The sequence below is a fragment of the Dipodomys merriami genome, unplaced genomic scaffold (genome assembly GCF_024711535.1).
Source record: "Dipodomys merriami isolate MVZ:Mamm:240054 unplaced genomic scaffold, mDipMer1.0.p SCAF_2, whole genome shotgun sequence".
In the NCBI taxonomy this organism is placed as follows: Eukaryota; Metazoa; Chordata; class Mammalia; order Rodentia; family Heteromyidae; genus Dipodomys; species Dipodomys merriami.
Window position 1 is genome coordinate 36,378,198 of NW_027203381.1, and position 21,592 is coordinate 36,399,789.

The 21,592-nt window shown below is 38.1% G+C and overlaps 1 protein-coding gene across 3 annotated transcripts; it reads left to right on the plus strand.

The window, feature by feature from the left end:
• The first annotated feature begins 457 nt into the window (after window positions 1–457).
• Aqp4 (aquaporin 4) lies at window positions 458–14,039 on the plus strand. Of its 3 annotated transcripts, none has more exons than XM_070029404.1 (6): window positions 505–618; window positions 3,649–4,063; window positions 5,261–5,425; window positions 5,701–5,781; window positions 9,553–9,813; window positions 13,460–14,039. In XM_070029404.1, exons 1-6 carry the CDS (start codon window positions 587–589, stop codon window positions 13,478–13,480), a joined length of 975 nt encoding a protein of 324 aa, XP_069885505.1. In that variant the 5' UTR covers window positions 505–586; the 3' UTR covers window positions 13,481–14,039. The 3 variants fall into 3 exon arrangements, with proteins under 3 accessions (XP_069885506.1, XP_069885505.1, XP_069885507.1); XM_070029406.1 differs by lacking the exon at window positions 505–618 and adding an exon at window positions 1,052–1,132; XM_070029405.1 differs by having other exon boundaries at window positions 458–618; window positions 9,553–14,032.
• Window positions 14,040–21,592: the final 7,553 nt, after the last annotated feature.

Below are 21,592 nucleotides of genomic sequence, written 5' to 3' on the forward strand. Positions count from 1 at the left end.
TTGAGATTAGCACCCTGGAGCAGTGTCGCGTCCTATATTTCCTATTTTTCCTTATTTTATAGTCCAAATCAGGGCTGCCTTTGCTAAATAAATCTGCTATAAATCACATGGTGATTATCATGCTTCTGCTCAGATCAAATATTTCAATGTGAACTCAGCTGTTTGCCATTCAAAATCGAACATGCGAAAGCCCAGATCCCGATTCGTCTTGCTTGTTGTATTAGTGCAAGACTGTTTTCTAATAGTTGTTCAATTTCCACTACAATATGTCACAAACATTGTATGTTCTCAGCAATTGTTTGTGATAAGAAGAATGTAAATAAGGAATCCTCATTTGCAAAGAATACTTGCTGGCTAAAGAAATATGAAGTAAGTGTTTGGCATTCCTGAAATGCCCTGTGTCTATAGTGATCAGGTATGGAGAAGTTATTTCAAGTGCAAATATAACTTAGCAATTGCCACATGGGGCAGAATCTTTCCACCCCTACACTCCAAAAACCCAATCAGACAAGTGGCCGTAATCTGACTCCCAGCTCACTGGGAGCTGAGGGGCAGGCAATGAGCGCTGCACTAAGCCAGGGAAGGCATGAGTGACAGACCTGCAGCAAGGCCGTGGGGGTAAGTCCTTCTTTTCCTTATGCAATTATGTTTAGAGCCAAAAGATGAACTTTATGTCTATTACAGATACATGTGCTTCTCTAGCAACATCTACTAGGAGTTACTGAGCAGGTGGGTGATTCTTTTAAGCTTGGATATCAGCAGAGAGGCACCAAGAAGACAGAAACAAGGGATGCTTTTAAGCAAAATCCTCATATAAAGACCAGCGGATGGCTGGGGAAAATCTTCGGGGTGGGGAGAGAATAGATCTGTAGTATTCTTCATCAGAAAAATTACTTACCCAGGAGCTCAGCTATCCAGGAGCAGAGGAGGCTGGGTGTTCATTTGTAAAGCAATGTGTCCGGTTGGTTCGCTACAACCCGGTCACATCAACAAACCCTCTTTGTTCTGGGGCAAAAGCAGCAAAACAAATTGTGTTGATCCATGTGTAGTGAGTGCAAACGCATAAGGGGACATTGATGATGGAGATGGGACTATGAACCACGCCAGGGTGAGCCTTCATGAGACCAGAAAGGTACGCACATGCCAGCAAACACTGGGGCTCACAGCCAGCCCAGGCTACTCACTCAGTCCTGAAAGCAGATCAAATTTTGTAAAGGACTAGGAAGGAGTTAACAATAGTGTAAGGACTGTATTTATGCTTTATGTATGTAGGCACTTTGTCATTACGTTATTTCTCTGACTAGTGAAAAGTTGAAGCAGAAAGAGAAACTGAGTTTCTCATGTTTGTCTCTGGAGAGGTAAACAGGTATGCGAAGAGAAGTCAAAGGACTGACTGGAGGGAAGGGGGGAGGTTAAAGAGATATCAGGTGGATCTTGGCCTTTCCTGGGAATGCTTCCCCTGCGTGCTTTCCTGCTTAAAAGGGAGCATTTCCTGACCACCTTTCTTCCTTTGCTTCCCGCTTTGTCCTCTCCCCTCCCCAAACCCAGCTCTAGAAGACAGCATCTGTGATATAGCTGTGCTGCCGTCACAGCCCTGGGATTCTGAGTTCAGAAGTGACTGTCCTCACTCCCATTTCAATTTGTGAGTCCTCAGAATTTCTCGCCCTTGGGGACGTTTTTCCCATGCCTCTTCCAGGGTTCCCTCTTTGCACCCTTCCAAGTGCTGCTTCTGTCTGTGTTCTCTTCCCCTAGGGAGTATGATGTCAATACCACCCCAGCTGGGCTTCTTTTTCATAATTACATGATTCACTTAGAAGAGTTCACTTGGCAGATGGAAAACATTCGTGTGTGGCAGGCTACCTTGACCCCCTTTTCCTCCCCTTCTACATACATATATCCCTTCTCTGATCCTCACACCCAGGCGTAGGCAGAAAATGGGTTTCTCTAAGCCTGAAGCAAATGCCCCATCTCATACCAGAAGTGTTGCTGAATCTGTACAGGTGAAGGGAGAGCCCCAGCTTGTGGATCTGACTGAGCACCTCCTCAAAGATAGCGTAATTCACAGGCTCCCAGGGACAGGAAGTGGTGAAGGGGAAATTAGGGCCTTACAGGACTTCAGAGGGAAAGCTACGGAACTTCTAATCCCTTAAAGTGCTTGGCTTTCTTGCCACTGTCCTCTGTGCTTAGCTTCTCTGCTATACTTCACTGTCTTGACAATCACAGGCAAAGAACAAAGACAAGTGTAGATAATGGGATACGTGGGGTAATCCTCTCCCACAGGGGAACTCAACCATTTCTGGCCAGAAGGAGCAGGGACTATCTTCAGACCCCACTCCTCCTGGGCTCCAAAGACTCAGACAGGAAAGGAGATTGGAGGACATCTTCTGTCTTCCCTGCCTGCCTTGCTGCCCACCATCCCCTGACCCCATCCAAGTTCCTTTTCTCCCCGTCTACAGCTCTCCACACACAAGCTCTTCAGGAGGAGGTCCACTGCCCTCCAAGAGCACATACAAGAAAGCCCTCACACAGACCCCACAGGCAAACCCTTTCTAAGAGCCTTTGCTCTACTACACCTCCCTTTCCTAGCTAGCCTGCCCAGCTCTATCCCTCTGGCTACCCTTGGCTCTGCTTACATGGCTCAGCTTCCAAGGAGTCCTTTAGGAAAAAGGAGATGAGGAAGGGTTGAAAGAGGGTTGGACGTGAGGAGGGGCTGCTCTTCCTCCCCAAATCATCCTCAGCCCCTGCGCCTGCTCTCTGAGATGGCCTCAGGATAGGTTGCTTCTGTCTGTTCACCTGGCTCCTGCCAGACACTGGCCACAACCCCACTCTCTGGAAGGCACTGCCGGCTCCCCTGGGGCCTGAAGTTGTCACGTCCTCCCATGCTGAGTGCCCAGATCTGCACTGCAGTGTCCCTCCGAGGGCCCAGCTCCAGGACTCCTCCCTCTGTCCGCTGGCTCCCTCTGGCACAGGGGTGTAGGAAGGAGTGTCCCTGTGGCAGCTGTGCCTGGCCTGTTCCCACAGCCACTGCCAGGCACCAGGATCCTCTCCACCTTTATGAGTTTACCTTCTCAAAGCACAGCATTTGGGGCCAGTCCTGAATTCCAAGCAGAACTTTCCTTCAGCTGCTCTTTGCTTCAGGGCAGATTTAAGGAGACTACACTTAGCAAATTCATTCTCAGAGTATCATTTTGAAGCTACAAAGTCCAAACCCGAGAATACTTACTCATTTACTTTTTAAATACTGTTACTTTATATTTGAAATAAAATGGCATGCAAAACACACAGACTTTAAACCCTACTCAAAGGGATTGAATTCCAAAGTAAACACATGTTACCTTTAATCTTGTAAGGAACTTAATTTAGACATTTTCCTAAGGACCTTTGGGATCATGATCGAGTGAAACTGGATGGTCTCCGAACATTAAGTCCAAGGAGACTACCGCAGCAATCTCTTGACTACTAATTAAAGGGGATTTCCTGAAGCAGTCTTTTGTGGTTGGGTAATATGTTTCGCAGTCCTTCCCCACAGACTCCATCCAGCAAGTCTGTATGTCTGTCTCCCTTCCCCTAAATCCATTCAGCTGTTGGCTTCTGATGCTCATTTGTTTTGTGTTTTCTTTGTTTTTTTGTTTTTTGTTTTTTTTTCAGTAAGTGCGGGTCTTTGTGCAGAAGAGAAGAAATCATGGTGGCTTTCAAAGGGGTCTGGACGCAAGCTTTCTGGAAGGCAGTCACGGCAGAATTTCTGGCCATGCTTATTTTTGTTCTGCTCAGCCTGGGATCCACCATCAACTGGGGTGGAAAGGAAAATCCCTTGCCTGTTGATATGGTTCTCATCTCCCTGTGCTTTGGACTCAGCATTGCCACCATGGTGCAATGCTTTGGGCATATCAGCGGTGGCCACATCAACCCCGCGGTCACAGTGGCCATGGTCTGCACCCGCAAGATCAGCATCGCCAAGTCTGTCTTCTACATCGCCGCACAGTGCCTGGGGGCCATCATTGGAGCAGGAATTCTGTACTTGGTCACACCTCCCAGTGTGGTGGGAGGACTGGGAGTCACCACGGTAGTCTCTTAAACGTTTACCTTCACACTTCCGGCTGCTTCCCCTAGTGGCCAGAGAGAGTCATAAAGTTGCTGATTTGCTCACCGAATTTTGATGGCTTTTGTTGAGATAGTGAAACTGATTCTGGCAACACTAAAAGTACCCATAGGAAAACCAGGTGTGGTCATGCAGGCCTGGATTCCCAGCACTCAGGAGGGTGAGACAAGAGGATGTTAAGATAGAGGACAGCTTGGGCTACATAGTGAGACACTCTGTCTCCAAAAAAAAAAAAAAAAAAAAAAAAGACGGGAGCTAGTGGCTCATGACACATGTATATAATCTTAGCTACTCAGATACCAAGATCAAAGATCATAGTTCCAAGTCAACCCAGGCAAGAAAGTCCATGGGACTCTTACTTCTAGTTAACTAACAAAAAGCTGGAAGTAAAGCAGTGGTTCATGTGGTAGAACACCAGCCTTAAGCAGAAAAGCTAAGGAACACCACCGAGGATATGAGTTCAAGCCTCAGAAATGGTACCCAAAAAAGTCTTAGTGATTTAAAAAAAAATGATAATTTGCTTTTTCCTCCTCTGTCTCCTATGCCCACCTTCCACCCTGTAATTGTACAGCCTATGTATTTATCTTGCAGCATTTGTATTACAATTATTTAACTAGCAAAAGAAGTATTATGTCTACAAAATTTAAAATAATCTACATAAAGGATCACTCATAAAAAGACAAAACTGACATTCTATCTTAGTTTTGCTTTTTCACTGATAAGGAATATGACTTCTTAACTCAGCAATGGAACTGACTTTTACCATGTACACCCTAAATTTTATTTGAAATATATATTAATTTAAATCTACTTAATGGAATTAATCACTACCTGATACAATTATAAGTCTCTCAAGGAAGTTTTTATGAGTTAAGTGCAACAATAACACATTTAGCTTTCTTTAAAAAAATGACATTTAACATGAATTTGCCCTTGGTCATTGTAAAAGTAATTATCTGTGGCTGACAAAGATGCCTGTATATTTATTATTTATTCTTCCCTTTTGGGAAGGGGCAGGATTGGATGTCCCCACTGGGATGGTATGCAAGGCTCAAATTAACCATTACTTTCTACAGAGTTAAAATATGCCTTTCATATTGCTATGCTGTTACAAAAATGTATGCTTGCTTCAATTCCAATAGAGTATTTTTCTCTCTCCAGGTTCATGGAAATCTCACTGCTGGCCATGGTCTCCTGGTGGAGTTGATAATCACATTTCAGTTGGTGTTTACTATTTTTGCCAGCTGTGATTCCAAACGCACTGATGTCACTGGTTCAATAGCTTTAGCAATTGGATTTTCTGTTGCAATTGGACATTTATTTGCAGTAAGTTTCCAAGTCTATTTAAATAATTGATCCATTTCATTTATCCTCACCCTAGAGTTGGCCTGAAGATGCTGTTTACAGCTGGAGCTCTTCAATATCCAGTCATGTCTGTCCATTTCACATGGTCATTTTGCCAACTATGTGACCAGAATGTTGACATGACTGCTAACATCTTGGCATGCCTGATGAGACAAAAATAGCAAATTGCAATGAATGATACTTGCTCATAGCCCTGTTTCGAGGATATCTGAAGTTGTTTTTCTTTCTTCCTCTAGATCAATTATACTGGTGCCAGTATGAATCCAGCCCGATCCTTTGGACCTGCTGTTATCATGGGAAATTGGGAAAACCACTGGGTAACCATTGTGTAGCTCCTATCTTATTATATATGGTTGAGGACAAGTAACCATCAGTCTCTTTATTATTTTGTCAGTATTTTCTGCTGCATCCACCCTATCTCAAACCTCACTCTGTTAGACCTTTGATAAAACATAGAGAACGTCTCAGATCTGATGCAAAACACCTCATCGGATATATATCCTGGGCCTTTAGTAATGGTTTTGTTTTGTATTGCTTATTTGTTTGTTCAAGCATCAGTCTGGGCGTATATCTGACAGACTGCAACAGAATACATTGTACGTGGAGATTGCTTATGTGGAACAAATTAAAATCAGAATGGTAGAGTGAACATGGTGTTTAAATAATTGAAACAAAAGCCTTCCCAACAATAATAACAACAACAAACCTGTAAAACAAAAAAGAAAAAAATCTCTGAAAGCACTGTCCATAGCAAAAATATTTGCCTTTTTTTTTTTTTTTAGAAAAATGTAACCTAATTAATAGTGGGCAAGTTGAAATCATTTAAATGCAGATGGTGAAAACATTTATGGTCCTCTCACCCCAACCATAGCCTGGAAAATAAATGACTCTCAGCAAAAGTATGTTTTTGAATCTCAACCTATTTATTAATGTGTGGGGCAAAGCTGCCAAATAATGGTGATATCTATTTTTTTAATATCACTATCCATTTTGTTTCTATTTTTCTTACAGTAATGGAATTCAAACCCTTTAAATAAATAATGAACAGTTGTGTAGGCTACTCACACACTATCTATTAAGACTAGTAAAAATATAAGACAATACATAGGCCAGTTACAAGAGTGGCAAAACTTTTATTGTCATCTATATGTCATAGATGTTATTTTTCATTGTCTTTTTAAATTCATGAATGTAACATGATATGCCATTTGTGTTTTGATTTTATACATATTCAACTATGGGATAGCATTGCAAGAAAAACAACACACCATTGTTATAAAGAATTCATTGCTATAAAAAGTGCATTGAACCATTACCAGTAATATACTCCATTTAATACTTGTAAATACCAGCATGGGAGTTACTGTTCAAAACAAGATTTTGGACAGAGCTATGCAAAACATGGCCAACAATCACATCCATGAGATTCAATTTTTGCCACTGAATATTTTCAGCTATGTCTCAAAAAATTGCTACATTAACAAGAATGGGAATTTTTAATGGGCAGTATATAGATTGTATGATTAGAAAACAATTTTTATTTTAATTTATTAAATTTCTCAACTCTTTTGTTATTAACTATTTTTAATTTGTTAAAGAGGACCTGAAAATGTGAATGAAAGCTTTTTTTTTGTTTTTGTTTTTTGGGTTTTTTTAATCAATTTTTTTATTTGTGCTAAACTGACAAAATTTTAATATGGCATAATTCTTGGCCTATTGATAACAATTTCCTCTTGTTATCTTATAAAAAATTTAATTTTACTACAAATAATTTTGTAAACTGTTTAGTAACAATGATTGTGTGAAATTTAAGATTAATTTTAAGGCATATTGATAGACTAGAAATAGCATGAGTATTTTTATTTTTTGTAGTGTGACATATTAATTCTCTTTACAATTTTGTTCATTTTCTATATTTTTAACAATAAGATTTTGTTATAAAAAAATTTTAAAGACAGTTGAAAGTATATCTGACTTTCTTTTGGAATTGAGACCTATTTACTTTTTAAAACATGTAGCTATATTGTTTTGGGAAAGGGTGGTTATTATTTAACAGTGGCTACTTTCCCTTGTGGGATTTGAAGCCTGTGAAATAGTAACAGTCTAATGAGATCTTAACAAAGGAATAAAGGGTAAAGATATTCAGAGGAAGGCTCTTATTTCTCCTTTGAAATGGGATGATAAACTCTATTGGATTTTTTCACATTCAAGATAAAGAGTTTAATTTGTCCAGCCAATACTTTCCCTGGTTAAGGGTATGTGTTCAGCTTCAGCTTACAAGGTGAATTGTCTTTAGATTTTTTACTATGAAGCTAAGTGACATTAGTTTACAAAAGATGTCTTATGCAAGAATCATTCCTCATATTTTTCTTCCAAATGAGAGAGAAAACAATATCATGGTTCAAAAGGAGATTTCAGTCAGACAGACAGAAATCTCACCTCAGTCACTGCATGAGGAAGCTTTATGCTTCTCAGCGTACCAGATATCTTCATCATCAGAATGTAGATTTTAATAGGAATACTGATCCCAAAAGTTACCATTCCAATTCAATGAGATGATGCAGTGCTACTTACAGTTGCTCAGTTAGCAAACAGGCTTCTGTAAGATCAACTGAATCTTCTGACTCCACCTCTAATTTTATCATATTGGTATACCCTAAAGCAACTGTTTCAGTTTACTCAAACTCAGAGCTTAGTATATATCACAGGTACATTCACAGGTACATAATTGATCCAATTTTTATTTTATTTTATTTTATTTTTTGTCCGTTGTGGGCCTGAACTCTGGGCCTGGGCAGCACAGTCCCTCAGCTCTTCAGCTCAAGGCTAGCACTCTAGCACTTGAGCCACAATGCCACTTGTGGCTTTTTCTGCTTATGTGGCACTGAAGAATCAAACCCAGGGCCTCATGCATGCAAGGCATGCATTCTACCACTGAGCCACCTTCCCAACCCCAATTGATCCAATTTTTAACCCTTTTTCTTTTTTTCTATAGTTCTGCAAAATTGCTACTTCTTAACTAACAACTATCCATAAACTCAATATAAGTTTCCTCAATGAGCACCATGAAGCTGAAAACTTGTGACAAGAGAAATGAACAGACCACAGGGTTTTCAATTATGTCAAGTCACCAGATTTTTAAGAAGAAAAGCAAGCTGTGTAAGAGAAATAATAATTTACAGCTAACTTAGTCACATGCATCTTTAATATGGAATAGAAGTGGTTCATAGTGAGCTCAGAACTGTTAAGTACTTTACAAGTATTACATTTCATCTTTCTACCTCACAATGTACATATTAGCTCCATGTTGCAGAGGAAGAGAGTAAAGCATGAGAATGTTAAGTTAACATGCAGCCTTCTGTAAGTACTATCACTACCATGCCCATCACATACAAAAAGGAATTATCAGAATTTCTTATATGTTTACTGTAAAGGTGATAAACAGAGGTTACAGTTACATAAGTAAGATAATGAGTGCATCTCTTTTTGAACTGTTATCCCCTCCCTTCAGAATATCTTTAAATGTAATCAGTAAGAAGAAAAGATAAGAAATGAGTCCCTCAAATTTTTCTGTTCAAATGTTTCTTAATAATTTAAGGATGGGCTGGGAAGATGGCTCAGTGGTAGCGTACTTGCCTTTGCATGCCTGAGACCCTGGGTTCGATTCCTCAGCACCACATAAGCAAAAAGAAAAAAAAAGCCGGAAGTGGCGCTGTGGCTCAAGTGGTAGAGCGCTAGCCTTGAGCTGAAGAGCTGAGGAACAGTGCCCAGGCCCAGAGTTCAGGCCCCACGACCAGACCAAAAATAATAATAATAATAATAATTTAAGGATTTCTGGTATGGATTGGTTATGTTCTCATTTTTGTACATGACACAGTGCTCTCTTTTTTTATTATTTTTTATTTGAAAACCCTAAAAACAGAGGCGTTAGAGTTGCTTAAGTCAGGCAAAGATTGCATTTCCTTTTGGGCAATGTCACCCCTTCCCTTGCTTTCCCCCAGTGCTCTCCTAACCAAGATAAATTCTATACTGACCACTTATTCAGTGAAATAGCTTAAAACTCTATTCTCTTCCATCTTTTCTCCCAGATATATTGGGTTGGACCAATAATAGGAGCCGTTCTCGCTGGTGGTCTTTATGAATATGTCTTCTGTCCAGATGTCGAACTCAAGCGTCGTTTTAAGGAAGCCTTCAGCAAAGCTGCCCAGCAAACAAAAGGAAGCTACATGGAAGTGGAAGACAACAGGAGCCAGGTAGAGACTGAAGACTTAATTCTGAAGCCTGGACTGGTGCATGTGATTGACATTGACCGTGGAGATGAGAAGAAGGGGAAAGACCCATCGGGAGAGGTATTATCTTCAGTATGACTAGAAGATAGCACTGAAAGCAGACGAGACCCCTTAGAACGGTCCTCAGATTTCCTTCCCCCTATCAAGGAGACAGATTTGTTGTAAATTAGACACACGCAGTTTTGTGGTTTTATATCATATTTGTCTACATCCAAAAAACATTTCATTATTTACTAAGGAGGAAAGGGAGAACACTATTGTGAATTTAAAATCCCATAAAAGAATTTTTAAATACCCTCAAAGCAAATATATATATATATATATGTATATAAATACATACTTTATCTTTCATTGATAAGCAATCAAAAATAAATATCGAGATGTGGTTAAGTCATACCTAACAGAACCCATTAACACATCTATCCACCTTTACTTCCTCTGTGAGGAAATCGGTATTGTCAGTCCTCATTTGAGTATTTATTCCATTAAGCTGAATTTAGGCAAAATACAGTATATCACTTGATATACAGTATATTAAGTTGTTTGTGAGTAATCCCTTATTTATAAACTACCTTGGCAAAAGAATATTATCAAAGCTTATTGCTAATTGTTTCATTTATTTTCCAAGTATCCAATTTTTAACTCCAACTCCTATTCACAATAATCCTTCCTTCTCCTCCCAAATTATCCAAGATAATATGGGGTTAAAGCCCCAGAAAATTAGAAGGAATACTCAGAAAGCTTGTGAACTTATTAGTTCGATTCAATGAATCAAATCACAAGAGTCACCTATGGATATTCAAGATAAGCAGACTTGTGAAACCGTGCAGGGATGGGGAAAACAATGAGGAAAAAGAAATCTGTATTCTTGTAACAAATGATGGATCTGTTTTCAGTGCACAACCTCAATGTACCATGAAAGACTGTCTAACCTTTTTAATCCTTAACCACTTGGCTTACTATTTTAAAATTTATTAGTAACACTGGGGAGTTTGTTTGTGGCTTTGGTTATCTAAATGTAAACTTTAGCTGGAACATATTTTTGACAAGAACTTAACTAGCTAAGTCCTGACTTTGTGTTAGTTGTTAAACCCTGACATTCTAGAAAAATGTAAACTGGTCCTGCCAGGTCCCAACCTAGCCTGGTTTCACTACTTAGGACATTTGATCATCTTCTATACAAGCTTGATTAATAGTTGAGTGAATTAAAATATCTCAAAGATAAGGCAGGTGTGGTGGCAGAATAACAAAAAAAGGGGGAGGGGGAGAAAACATCTAACCTGACTAGATGACCTATTCGATCTTCCATTGCAGAGCATTCTGTACATAACCCAACAAGATTCTGAAGGATTGTCACTACTGACTAGTGTATGCGTTCCATTGTTGTTCCTGTGCTGCTTTGCATTTTTGGTCTCTGAAAACCCCAGTCTCTATCATCTTAAAGGTCTAGTCTAGCATTTATCTTAGACAAAGAGCTGCAAATATCCATTTCACTGAACAAAAGCTAGGAGTAGGAGAGCAAAAACTATCTCTGCAAGGAGTGGCTTGTAAATAGCTGATAATCAAGGGCTTTCTTCTCCCAAGCACAACTCCAGCTGTGTTTCACTTGTTCATGTCAATGACAGGTGTGTGTCTGTGATAGTGAGATAATGGACCACTACTAAACCTGATTCTCTTCGGTGCTAGGGAAAAGTGATGTTTGAATTCTCAGAAAGACATCACTGCAGTGTCAGGCCTACAAATGACACTGGCATGTTTTAGGAATTTTACAGAAGGTGCCTGAAGCCCAGGATCCTTTCTCAGGCACTCAGCCAGGATGCACACTACTCCAGTGGCAAAATATGGCTTCCTGTTTGGGACACCTGTAATAAATACAGTGCAAATCCTTTAAGGGCAGTTTACACTCATTGTATCAAATGTTTTCACAAAATCATTGTATCAGTGGTTCCATTCAAAATGTAATATCAATTATTAGCAAACAATGTAAGTTCAAAGATGAATTTAGATAACCAGGAAGAGTTAACAACATACTTTCTTATAATCATTTTAATTACCATATGGCTTCCTTCAAATATATTCATTTCTATATTCACTTACAATTATAAAATTCAATAAATCAGGGTTCAGAAAAAGAAAAAGGAGTGGATGATGTTTTCATAAATTGTGATTCCCTTGCTTCCAGATCTCCTGGCACATAGTAGGAACACAAAACAAGTATATTAGTTCATTTTGAATATGTATAAAACACGTTCGGGATTTAAATATATAAACGATTTCCTTTTGATCTTTATTTTGCTCAATATTTAATAAAAGTGTGGTTTTGAGTGTTGTTAGAGGAAGAGAATATAAATGTAAAAAACATAAAATATATTTTTGCATTCTGCTATGTTTAGGGGCAAAAAGTGAATGAAAGCTTTCTCCCTGTGTATGAGACAACATATTTTGTATTTCACTCAAGGCTCTGCCAGTAAAAAAGTAATGAAATTGTATGTTTCTAATGACATCTATGCAGCAGGGGTCTATTGCCCTGTGGAGGGCACCAAATTATCCAAGTGTATTAGGAGACCAGGGCTTTTTCCCTTAATCCCTTCTTATTAATGAAGTGCACAGTGCTGCTCCCAAGGGACGGCTACTGACAGATACACAGAGAAAAGATCAGAGAGGAAAAACTGGAAAGACATAAATGAATTATACCCAGCCATGGAACAATGCCAAAAGTCTCTCCCCTCAGGAAGAGTACATGAAGCCCCTAGATTACAAGGTAGGGTCTCTCCTACACAGAAAATACACATCATTTATCAAAACAGTATAAAAAGTAAAGAGTGAGTTTTCAGGTTGTCTGAAAACTTGGGGCCAAGATTTCAAGTGTCTGTTTTTATTACAGAAGATGGTATTTTTCTTCCAAAAGCCCTAACTTCTTATACTGGAAGGAAGGTTTGGGGGGGGGGGGTTAATCTAAAAAGAATTGGTAAATATACAATGCCTTCACTCTGTATCTGCTATCTGGCACTTTTCCTAAGTTATCATATTTTCTATCTTGGGCAGCTCAGACACACTAGTTAGAATCACAGTTCCATATTGAAGATTTTACAAGAGGATAAGACATTTTCAGAAAAGACATCCATGATGCAAATGAGCTATTGAATTTATTAAAGGTCTAATCCCAAAAGGCACAGAATATTCTTCTAGGTCGTGAATCCAGACAACATGTGTGTTGGTTTAAACTTGATCATGACAAGGAAATGCCAAAAGAGAGCAAATATTTTAAATGCTAATAGTAAACCTAGGAAGTCCCTTTGTTATAGCATACTGTCGCATTTCCACATGTTATGAACATGTGACAGAGAAATGGCCTTTGTGACAACTGAGGACTGAGATGAATGGACAATTTTCTCCACAAGTGTAAAAGCCAATAGGAATCTTCTTTTATCATGATTATAATATTTTCTAAAAGTTTTTATTATCTTTAAGAGGTTGTGCAAAAGAATTGCCATTCAACAGAACAGTTTCTCACTACAGTGCATCTTGATCATGACAAGCACTAGAGAAGACATGAATTCAGAACATTTTAAATCTAAAAGTAATTTTGTCCTTCCCTAATGTGCTTATTAGAAAAACTGTGATTACCATGTGGAAAATGTAACAAAAAATTACTTTCTTTACCACAAATCTTGTGAGTTCATATGTACATTTTAATATTTTACAGATCGCCCAAACACAGCACTAACTTTTGAAACCTGTAATTCTCTGAAATAAATGGAGGACATGTAACTCAAGGATCAAAAACTATGGCCACTCACTTTTGCAAATGACTACTGATAGCCTGTGAGAATAACTATCATATAAATGTCATATAACTTGTACAATGAACATTAAGTCTAAGTTATGACTACCCATTCATGTTGAAAATCAAAGAGCTAAAAAATATATCTAATTTACATAACCCATTGGAATGTATTTCTAGAATCTTTTCAAGATTAATAAGTAAGTCTGGATTTGATTAGGATATATAAACAAGCATTGGTCACATTTATGACCCAAACCACAATAAAACTATAATTTATAGTTAAGTAGGAAGAATATACTCATGGTATTGTCATGTTCACATTTACTTATTAACCAAAATGTTATTCCAATACTAGAGCTAACATTAGAGTAATTTAAACTGTAATGCCTAATACTTGGAATCATTCATTCAAGTTTCAGCATTGTAGTTGATTTCCAAAACTATGTTGCATCTTATACTACTAAGCTTGTGCAAATAAACGTTCAAACATTTTAAAAGGTAAACATTGTGTTTGATGATGTTGAAAACTCACTGCTTGAAGTGGGCTGTGGCTCAAGTGGTAGAGCGCTCGGCTTGAGCTGAAGAGCTGAGGGACAGTGCCCAGGCCCAGAGTTCAAGCCCCACGACCGACGACAACAACAAAAAACTCATTACTTTACTCAAAAAGACAGAAGTTACCTCTTAGTCACCAAAATATCACCTCCCATGTAAATATACACAGAATCATGAGCTTATATACACAATTCAGTTGACTAGATTATGGTATATGCAGAAGAAAATTTCCATAGATTAAACCTTTTTGAACAATTAGACAGTTTAAAAAAATCAGTATCAGAAAGCTGAAATATCACTGTAAAGAGAGGGATCATGAGTGGGTAGATGAAAAAGGGAACAGCACCAAATAAAGCAGAAATATTTAATATGCATATGTGATAAAATGAGATATATTAAATGAGTCTGGGGAGAAGAAACAGATGGAATGGGGGAAAATGATGGAAGGGGTAACTAAACAGAAATCACTGGACACTTACATGGACATGCTAAATTGTAATCCCTTTGTCCAACCTTTTAAATTTAAATTATGGATAATAAAAACATGGGTAAAATAGTCATTGATATTTTTGCAAGCTAGCTCTCATGAGCTTCCTTTAGAATGAACAAGAGGTTTAAATATTTGAGTATAATCCATGACAAATGAAATAGTGGAAGAATCCATGAACTCAAATATACTTTTTCTGGAATGTCTGCAGACAATTCCCGATGATAGGCCCTGATCCAAACAGTGAAAATTGCGTTTTCATAGACGTAATTGAGATTGTCCACATTTATGCAAAATGGACCAGGGAGTATCAGCGCTCATTAGAGTGAATCTAAAAGTGAAGATCTCAACAACTGTGCCTGGTGTTACTAGATAGATGACTCATCCTCAGGGCATTTGGCAGACTCTGCCAGCCCAGATGGATAATGCAGGCTCAGTGAGTACTGGTTTACCCCGTGCATTCTTGGTTTGAAGCCCTTTTCAGTGTTAATGGGTTACAGACCAATAGTAGAGGATTGAAGATAATCATCGGTGTAGTATGCAATCAATCTAAGGAGGGGTGAATGATGTTTTATCCAGTAAGAAATATACTTATCATTTGTCACGTTGTGGTGAAACAATTCGTGCAAGTGTCTGTATCCTCTACTAAATTCTAAACTCCATAAAGGATAAGACTATGTTATTTTCATTCTCCACCTTTCCCTATTCCTAACTCCATCCCTAGGCAGTAAAAAGAGACTGATAATTCACTCAAAAAGGGCTAGTTTCAAAGATAAAGAAATTAATTAGTATCTTATAATCATTACAAAATTCCACAAAGCACGTTCCTCACTATAGTTGTTATACACTGTGCATCAGTGTGTGATAAATATTTGACTTGTTATAATACTAGATAGAAGCCTGTTATAATACTAGGTAGGAGCCCAAAATTAGCTAATACTAAAGAAAAAGGAGACTGCATACCAATAATATAACACTAACTGGATTTCTAAAACGTATACCTAATGTGCAAGCAACAAGATGTGTTTTTGTTGCTATATTTATTCAATGGCCAGGTGTTAGATGAAATTTATTTCAGCATTGAGTATTTCAACAAGGAAAGTATTTTAACAAGCATGGAAAGCTAGAGATATAAATGTCAGCCTGCTTTTAGATAATTGTACTACTTGGAAAATGTCCAAAACAATATGTTACATGAATTAATTCTTACCAGTTTTACAGTTTTTCTGCTTCTTCATTGTTTGGGTTTAAGAAAACACTGAGAACTGTAAAACCATGAATTTAATTCTTCTACTCCCACATGATCAGAAATCTCTGGGGGTGGGGAAAACATGACACTGATGTTTATAAACATTTGCATAACACACTGATAGCACATGGCTACTGCACAATAAATTAAGATGGATGTATGCATATACACATAGATGAGTGAATAGCAGAGTTTCTCCAAACTAGAGGTGTTAAGTCACTTTGTGAACAAATGGAAATCATAGACTATATATCTCTTCTTCCTTTGCACAGGACACTTCTCACAGAGGATTTGAAAACATTGGTCAAGAGTAAGAAGTAAAAAAGAAAAATGAATGGATTCAAATGATTATCACATCTAGGGGCTTTAGGATTAATATATACTACTCTCAATCATTTAATCAGCAAAGCTCATTAGACAGGCATTACCATCATTCTTATTTCTAAAGATGAGGAAACTGTGGAAAGCAATAAGAAAATTACCCCCAAATTATACAAAGTAGCAAATTAAAAAAACAAAGACCCATACAATCAATCCCAAAATTCCTCACATAATCGCCTTAAATCATACAACGTTCTTTCATACATCTATCAGTCTAATTTCCTGCCAGCCACACTTACTTTTAATGGCAAAAATCCCCATAGTCGAGGGAATCTCCACATCGCTACACTATCACAATAAAATAAATCGTGTACTATCCCCTTGACAATGAAATTAAATTTAAAAAAAGAAACTTTTACCAGATGACATCTGAAATAAAATAAAGACATTAGAAAAGCTTTCAAATAAGAGAATTGGTTAGCATATTGCTGTAATCTCAGCTATTGAGGAGATGGAAATAGGAGGACAGTAACTCAAAGCCAAACTAGTAAGATCCTATCTTTTTTAAAATTAATTTACTTTATTGCTATTTTAGAGGTGATATAGAGAGGCCAGCCAGCTTTCCAGGAGGCATAGTTGGAGTGTCTCAGGCCCAGGCTGAGTGTGAAATGTGTGAAACCCAATCAGAAAAAAAAAAAAAAAGGTCTGGGGCATGGCTCAAGTGGTAGAGCATGAGGCCCCAAATTCAGTCCTCAGAGTCAATGAAAGAGAGAGACAGTAAGAAAGCCTAGAGGCAGAAAGAATAATGTGGACTGCTATAATAGACTTTGAACTTCAGATATTTAGGCTATTTATTGCTTAATTTATTTAGAAAAATATTTATGATAGTGTTCATTTGATCTAGACAAGAATATAATTCTCTACATTTTAAGAATAACAGCTATAGTTTTCCATTGTTGAGCCCTTCTGCAGTAGGTACTCACTTAATACAACTTGCTCTCATCCTAATAGATTTCTGAGGTAGGCATTGCTCTTGTCCCTGTCTTTTTTGGGGTGATGGGGGGCAGCAGTCATGGGGCTTGAACTCTGGGCCTGGGTGTTGTCCTTGAGCTCTTCAGCTCAAGGCTAGTGCTCTACCACTTGAGCCACAGCACCACTTCTGGTTTTCTAGTGATTTATTGGAGATAAGATTCTCACAGACTTTTACTGCCCAGGCTGGCTTTGAACCTTGATCCTCAGAGTAGCTATGATTACAGGCGTGAGCCACCAGTGCCCAGTTTATCCCTGTCTTATATGGAACCCAGAGAGTCTGTCCACAGCTCTCTGTGCCTCCATATGACCCTGTAATGATGTCCTAACTATGGTGCTATTAAGTTCCAAGAGTTCCAACTTCCATTATCTGCTGTTCTAAGCCTTTGATTTTTTTCATATCAATAAAGATACAGTACATTGGAACCTCTCAGTTGTTCCGACCTAATCTCTTATTATCGTATTGACCAACCCTGGAGGAAGATTTAAATACTCAAACTTGCAAAGTAGTTTTGAAAGGGACTTTAAATGGCCTAGAAAATTTTCTTCAGTGAGTAATCAGACATAAATATCTTACACATTTACCTTCACATTTTCACTCCATGTTAGGTCTGCAATTGTCTATTGTGATGATTTCTTGTTACCTTTCATTGAAGCTGAAGCCTTAATATATATTCTGATCATTAGTTAACATTTATCACTCAATCTGCCTATGCTGAGTGCCTACTTTGTTTAAAAAGCTACAGAAAATGTCAATAAGTTAAATGTATTTATTAGCTATTTAATTTAAAGAATATTAACAAGGAAATCAATGCATAGCATTCCACAATCATCTGAACTACAGACTGATCATTAATCCTAGGCAAGGCTGTAGTGTTAAAAGGCTGCTTTTAAACAGTAAGTAAGTAAAGGTACTTTTGAACACCCTTATGGAAAATTATAACATTCAAAAAGAAATTTTTTTAAAAAACTAATGGTAACAATGTTGTGCTGGTATCATCTTTCAGAAATAATTGCATATAAAGACCATTAATCATCCTTTCTTCTTCAAAAGAGGAGAAAGATTTTGTATGTATCAAATATGTCTGATAGTCTGTTACCACTTTGATTCTAAACTACAGGATTATAAGGAAAACTCCAATAATATGAATCCAGGTAAAAAGATATGGAAGGAGAGCTAGATGATAGATAGGTAGATAGATAGATAGATAGATAGATAGATAGATAGATAGATAGATAGATAGATAGATAGATAGATAGATAGATAGATAGATAGAATACATCTTTAAGCATATATTACCATCCTTACACACAGAAAAGTTCCTGGGCAGTTAGTCGTTATAGTATACGCCTATAATCCAATATGTGGGAAGCAGAGGCAGGAGAATCACTAGCCTCATGACAGGCGTGGCTATATATAACAATCCTGACTCCAAAAGTTAAAAAAAAAAACTTCCTGTGCTAAATCAGTATGCTTTTATCCCCATCTATTATTACAAGTAATGTCTAAAGAGAATTGGACTCTGCACTGTCTCGAACAAACTGAAGCCTTATCTCAATTTTAATTGTCAGAATGTCAGGTTGAAGGGAATGAGATTCTTTCCTGTACAATGAAAGAATTCACCGCATCTTGATTTTTTTCAGCACGGGATGCAGATAAAAAGCAGAACTCCCATTACTCTAGAAATCTAGTCTCCAAAATGTATTTCTTTTCTAAGAAAAAGTTATGAGCTTCAATCTCTGCCCATGGCTCCTGGAAATAGTTCATCATATTGAGCTACTGCAAGATTTCAATGTCAAAACTTATCACAAAGGACTTGAGCTTTATCTCATTGTTCCAAAAGCCGATATTATGGGAAGACTTGAACTAAAGATTGAGAGCAACTGAGATTTCTCTAGTGACCAGCAATAAGGAAGAGTGGAGAAATATCACTACAGATTTTTTTCAACCCTGTGGTGTTGATACATAGTGCTTAAATCATTCATATTCTTTGAACTCTAATAAAAAATTCTCATCAAACAATGATGACATTTTCATCTCATCAAAGTTTAATCACAAGAGTATTGTAATTCTGATTTTCTTCACCTCAGTTCAAATTGAAAGTAATTGTCAGGCATCATTTTAATTCTAACCATTACATCCATTCTTACATGTTCACTCTCTCATTATTACCACCCATTTTCTTCTCTAAGAGGCATGTCAATTTTTTCTACTATTCAGGCAATTTTAAGAGAACGTTGCCACTTACTTAACAATTGTAGATTTTAGGCTCATTTTAAAATACATTTGAAATAACAAATTAATATGGATGGAAAACTTTCTTTCAAAACATAGAGACAAAATGGTAATACATCCTAACTTGAATTGCTTAATGTTCAGAGACCACCAAATTGACTGAACTGCAGTTGCAAAAAAAAAAAAAAAAAATGACTTCCATAAGAATGGGCTAAACATGCACAAAAGCAGAGAGGAAAATATATACTTGTCTAACATTCTTCCACTGAGATATATCAGGAAACAACAACAACAACAACAACAACACACACACACACACACACACACACACACACACACACACAAACCTTTACAGTACTTTTGGCCCAAAGTACCCTGGGATTTGAGCTGAGAAATAGCAGCAAAGTTACTCTGAGACAGTGAGCCCTAGCTCCTTTCTGCAGATGAAAGGTTAATCCTGATCACCACTTCCAATGCTATAGAGCAAGCCAGCAGCAAAGCCCAAGAGAACTATAAGATTGGGGACATAATGCCTGTTGTATTCTCTATGTTTGCTTTCAGTGCCTGGAGAAGAAGAGAGAGGCAGACAGAATGACAGAGAATGGTAAATTTCAGGATACCTATGAAATATGATTCAATGTATGGGACACAGGATATGGAAAAAAATGTGTGTGTGTGTGTGTGTGTGTGTGTGTGTGTGTGTGTGTGTGTGTGTGTGTGTGTGTATAGTAGGGCCTTCTAAAGAGTAATGGTCCCCAAGACTCTGTCAAAGAGCAGAAAGGTGCAACCAGAGTAGAAAGTCTGAAATGGGTTTTTTTCCAGGCGAAGTGGCCAAGCAATGGAGGGATGTTTTGAAAGCCACATACAGACTTTGACTCAGCTCAGTTAGTTAGTATCATCTGAGCCCTAGGTGTACATGGCTGTAAACTGCTTGATTCTTAAGCATGGTGACTTTGCATGTCAGGATACAACTAGCATTGTGAGGCACTTTGGGCTCTAACAACTAGAAAAGTCCTGAAATCTAGAGAGGTGTGCTCTGAATACACTTAAGTGCAAAGAACAGACTTCCATTGCCCTCCTTGCCCAAAAAAAGAATTATCCTGGCTCAGTCTATCAGTAACATGCCACGGGTTGACCTGCCTTCAGTTGAGTTGAAGTCTTCCGCAGTCTGATCAAAGTTTTTGTTTTGGGTTTTTGTTTAGTTTTGCTTTGTTTGTGCCCGCCCTAGGGCTTTAGCACTGTCCCTGAGCTTCTTTTGCTCAAGGTAAGCACTCTACTACTTGAGCCACTGCGCCACTTCCAGCTTTTTTGAGTAGTTTATTGGTGATAAGAGTCTCACGGAGTCCACCTCAGCTGGCCTCAAACCATGATCCTCAAATCTCAGCCTCCTGAAAAGCTAGGATTATAGGGGTGAGCCTTTAGCACCTGGCTTGATCAAGGTGTTTTAAATTAAGAAATCACATTTATTTAGTAAAGTCTAGGAGATGTTATTTATATTTCTCTCCAAGCCTATATGTATACTTATTTGCAACAAGATACCTTTTGCGTCAAAGAATATGTATCCTCAGCCCCAGGAAGTCAACCCTCATCAAACCAATCCAATCAGAACACACTTGCATCACAGTTCTTTCCAAGGTCTGGTTCCAGGATTTCTGTGGTAACAAAATCTGGGGATGCCCTGATATTAACATAAAATGGCATCATATTTGTTTATAACTGATGAGAATCCTTCCATATACTTTTATCTTTTTTGGTATTGGTCCTACTTGAACTTGGGGCCCTGGATACTGTATTTGATTTTTTTTTTTTTGGAACCACAGTTCCATTCTGGCTTTTTTTGGGGGGACGGAGCTTATTAGAGATGAGAATCTCATGGACTTTCTTGTCTGGACTGGCTTTGAACCACATCTCAGCTTCCTGAGTAGCTAGGATTACAGGCATGAACCACAGCATGGGCCCTTCCATATACTTGAAGTCACCTCTACATACATATACCTCAGACAATGCAAATGCTTGGTAAGCCATTGTTAGTCTGTATTTTTAGGGAAAAAATAATATGAAAAGTGTGAAAAGTGTCTGTACTTTAGTATAGGTACAGATTGTGTGTGTATGCATGTGTTCATGCATATATGTGCATCCTGTGTATCAAACTCAGGGGCTGATCACTATTCCTGTCCC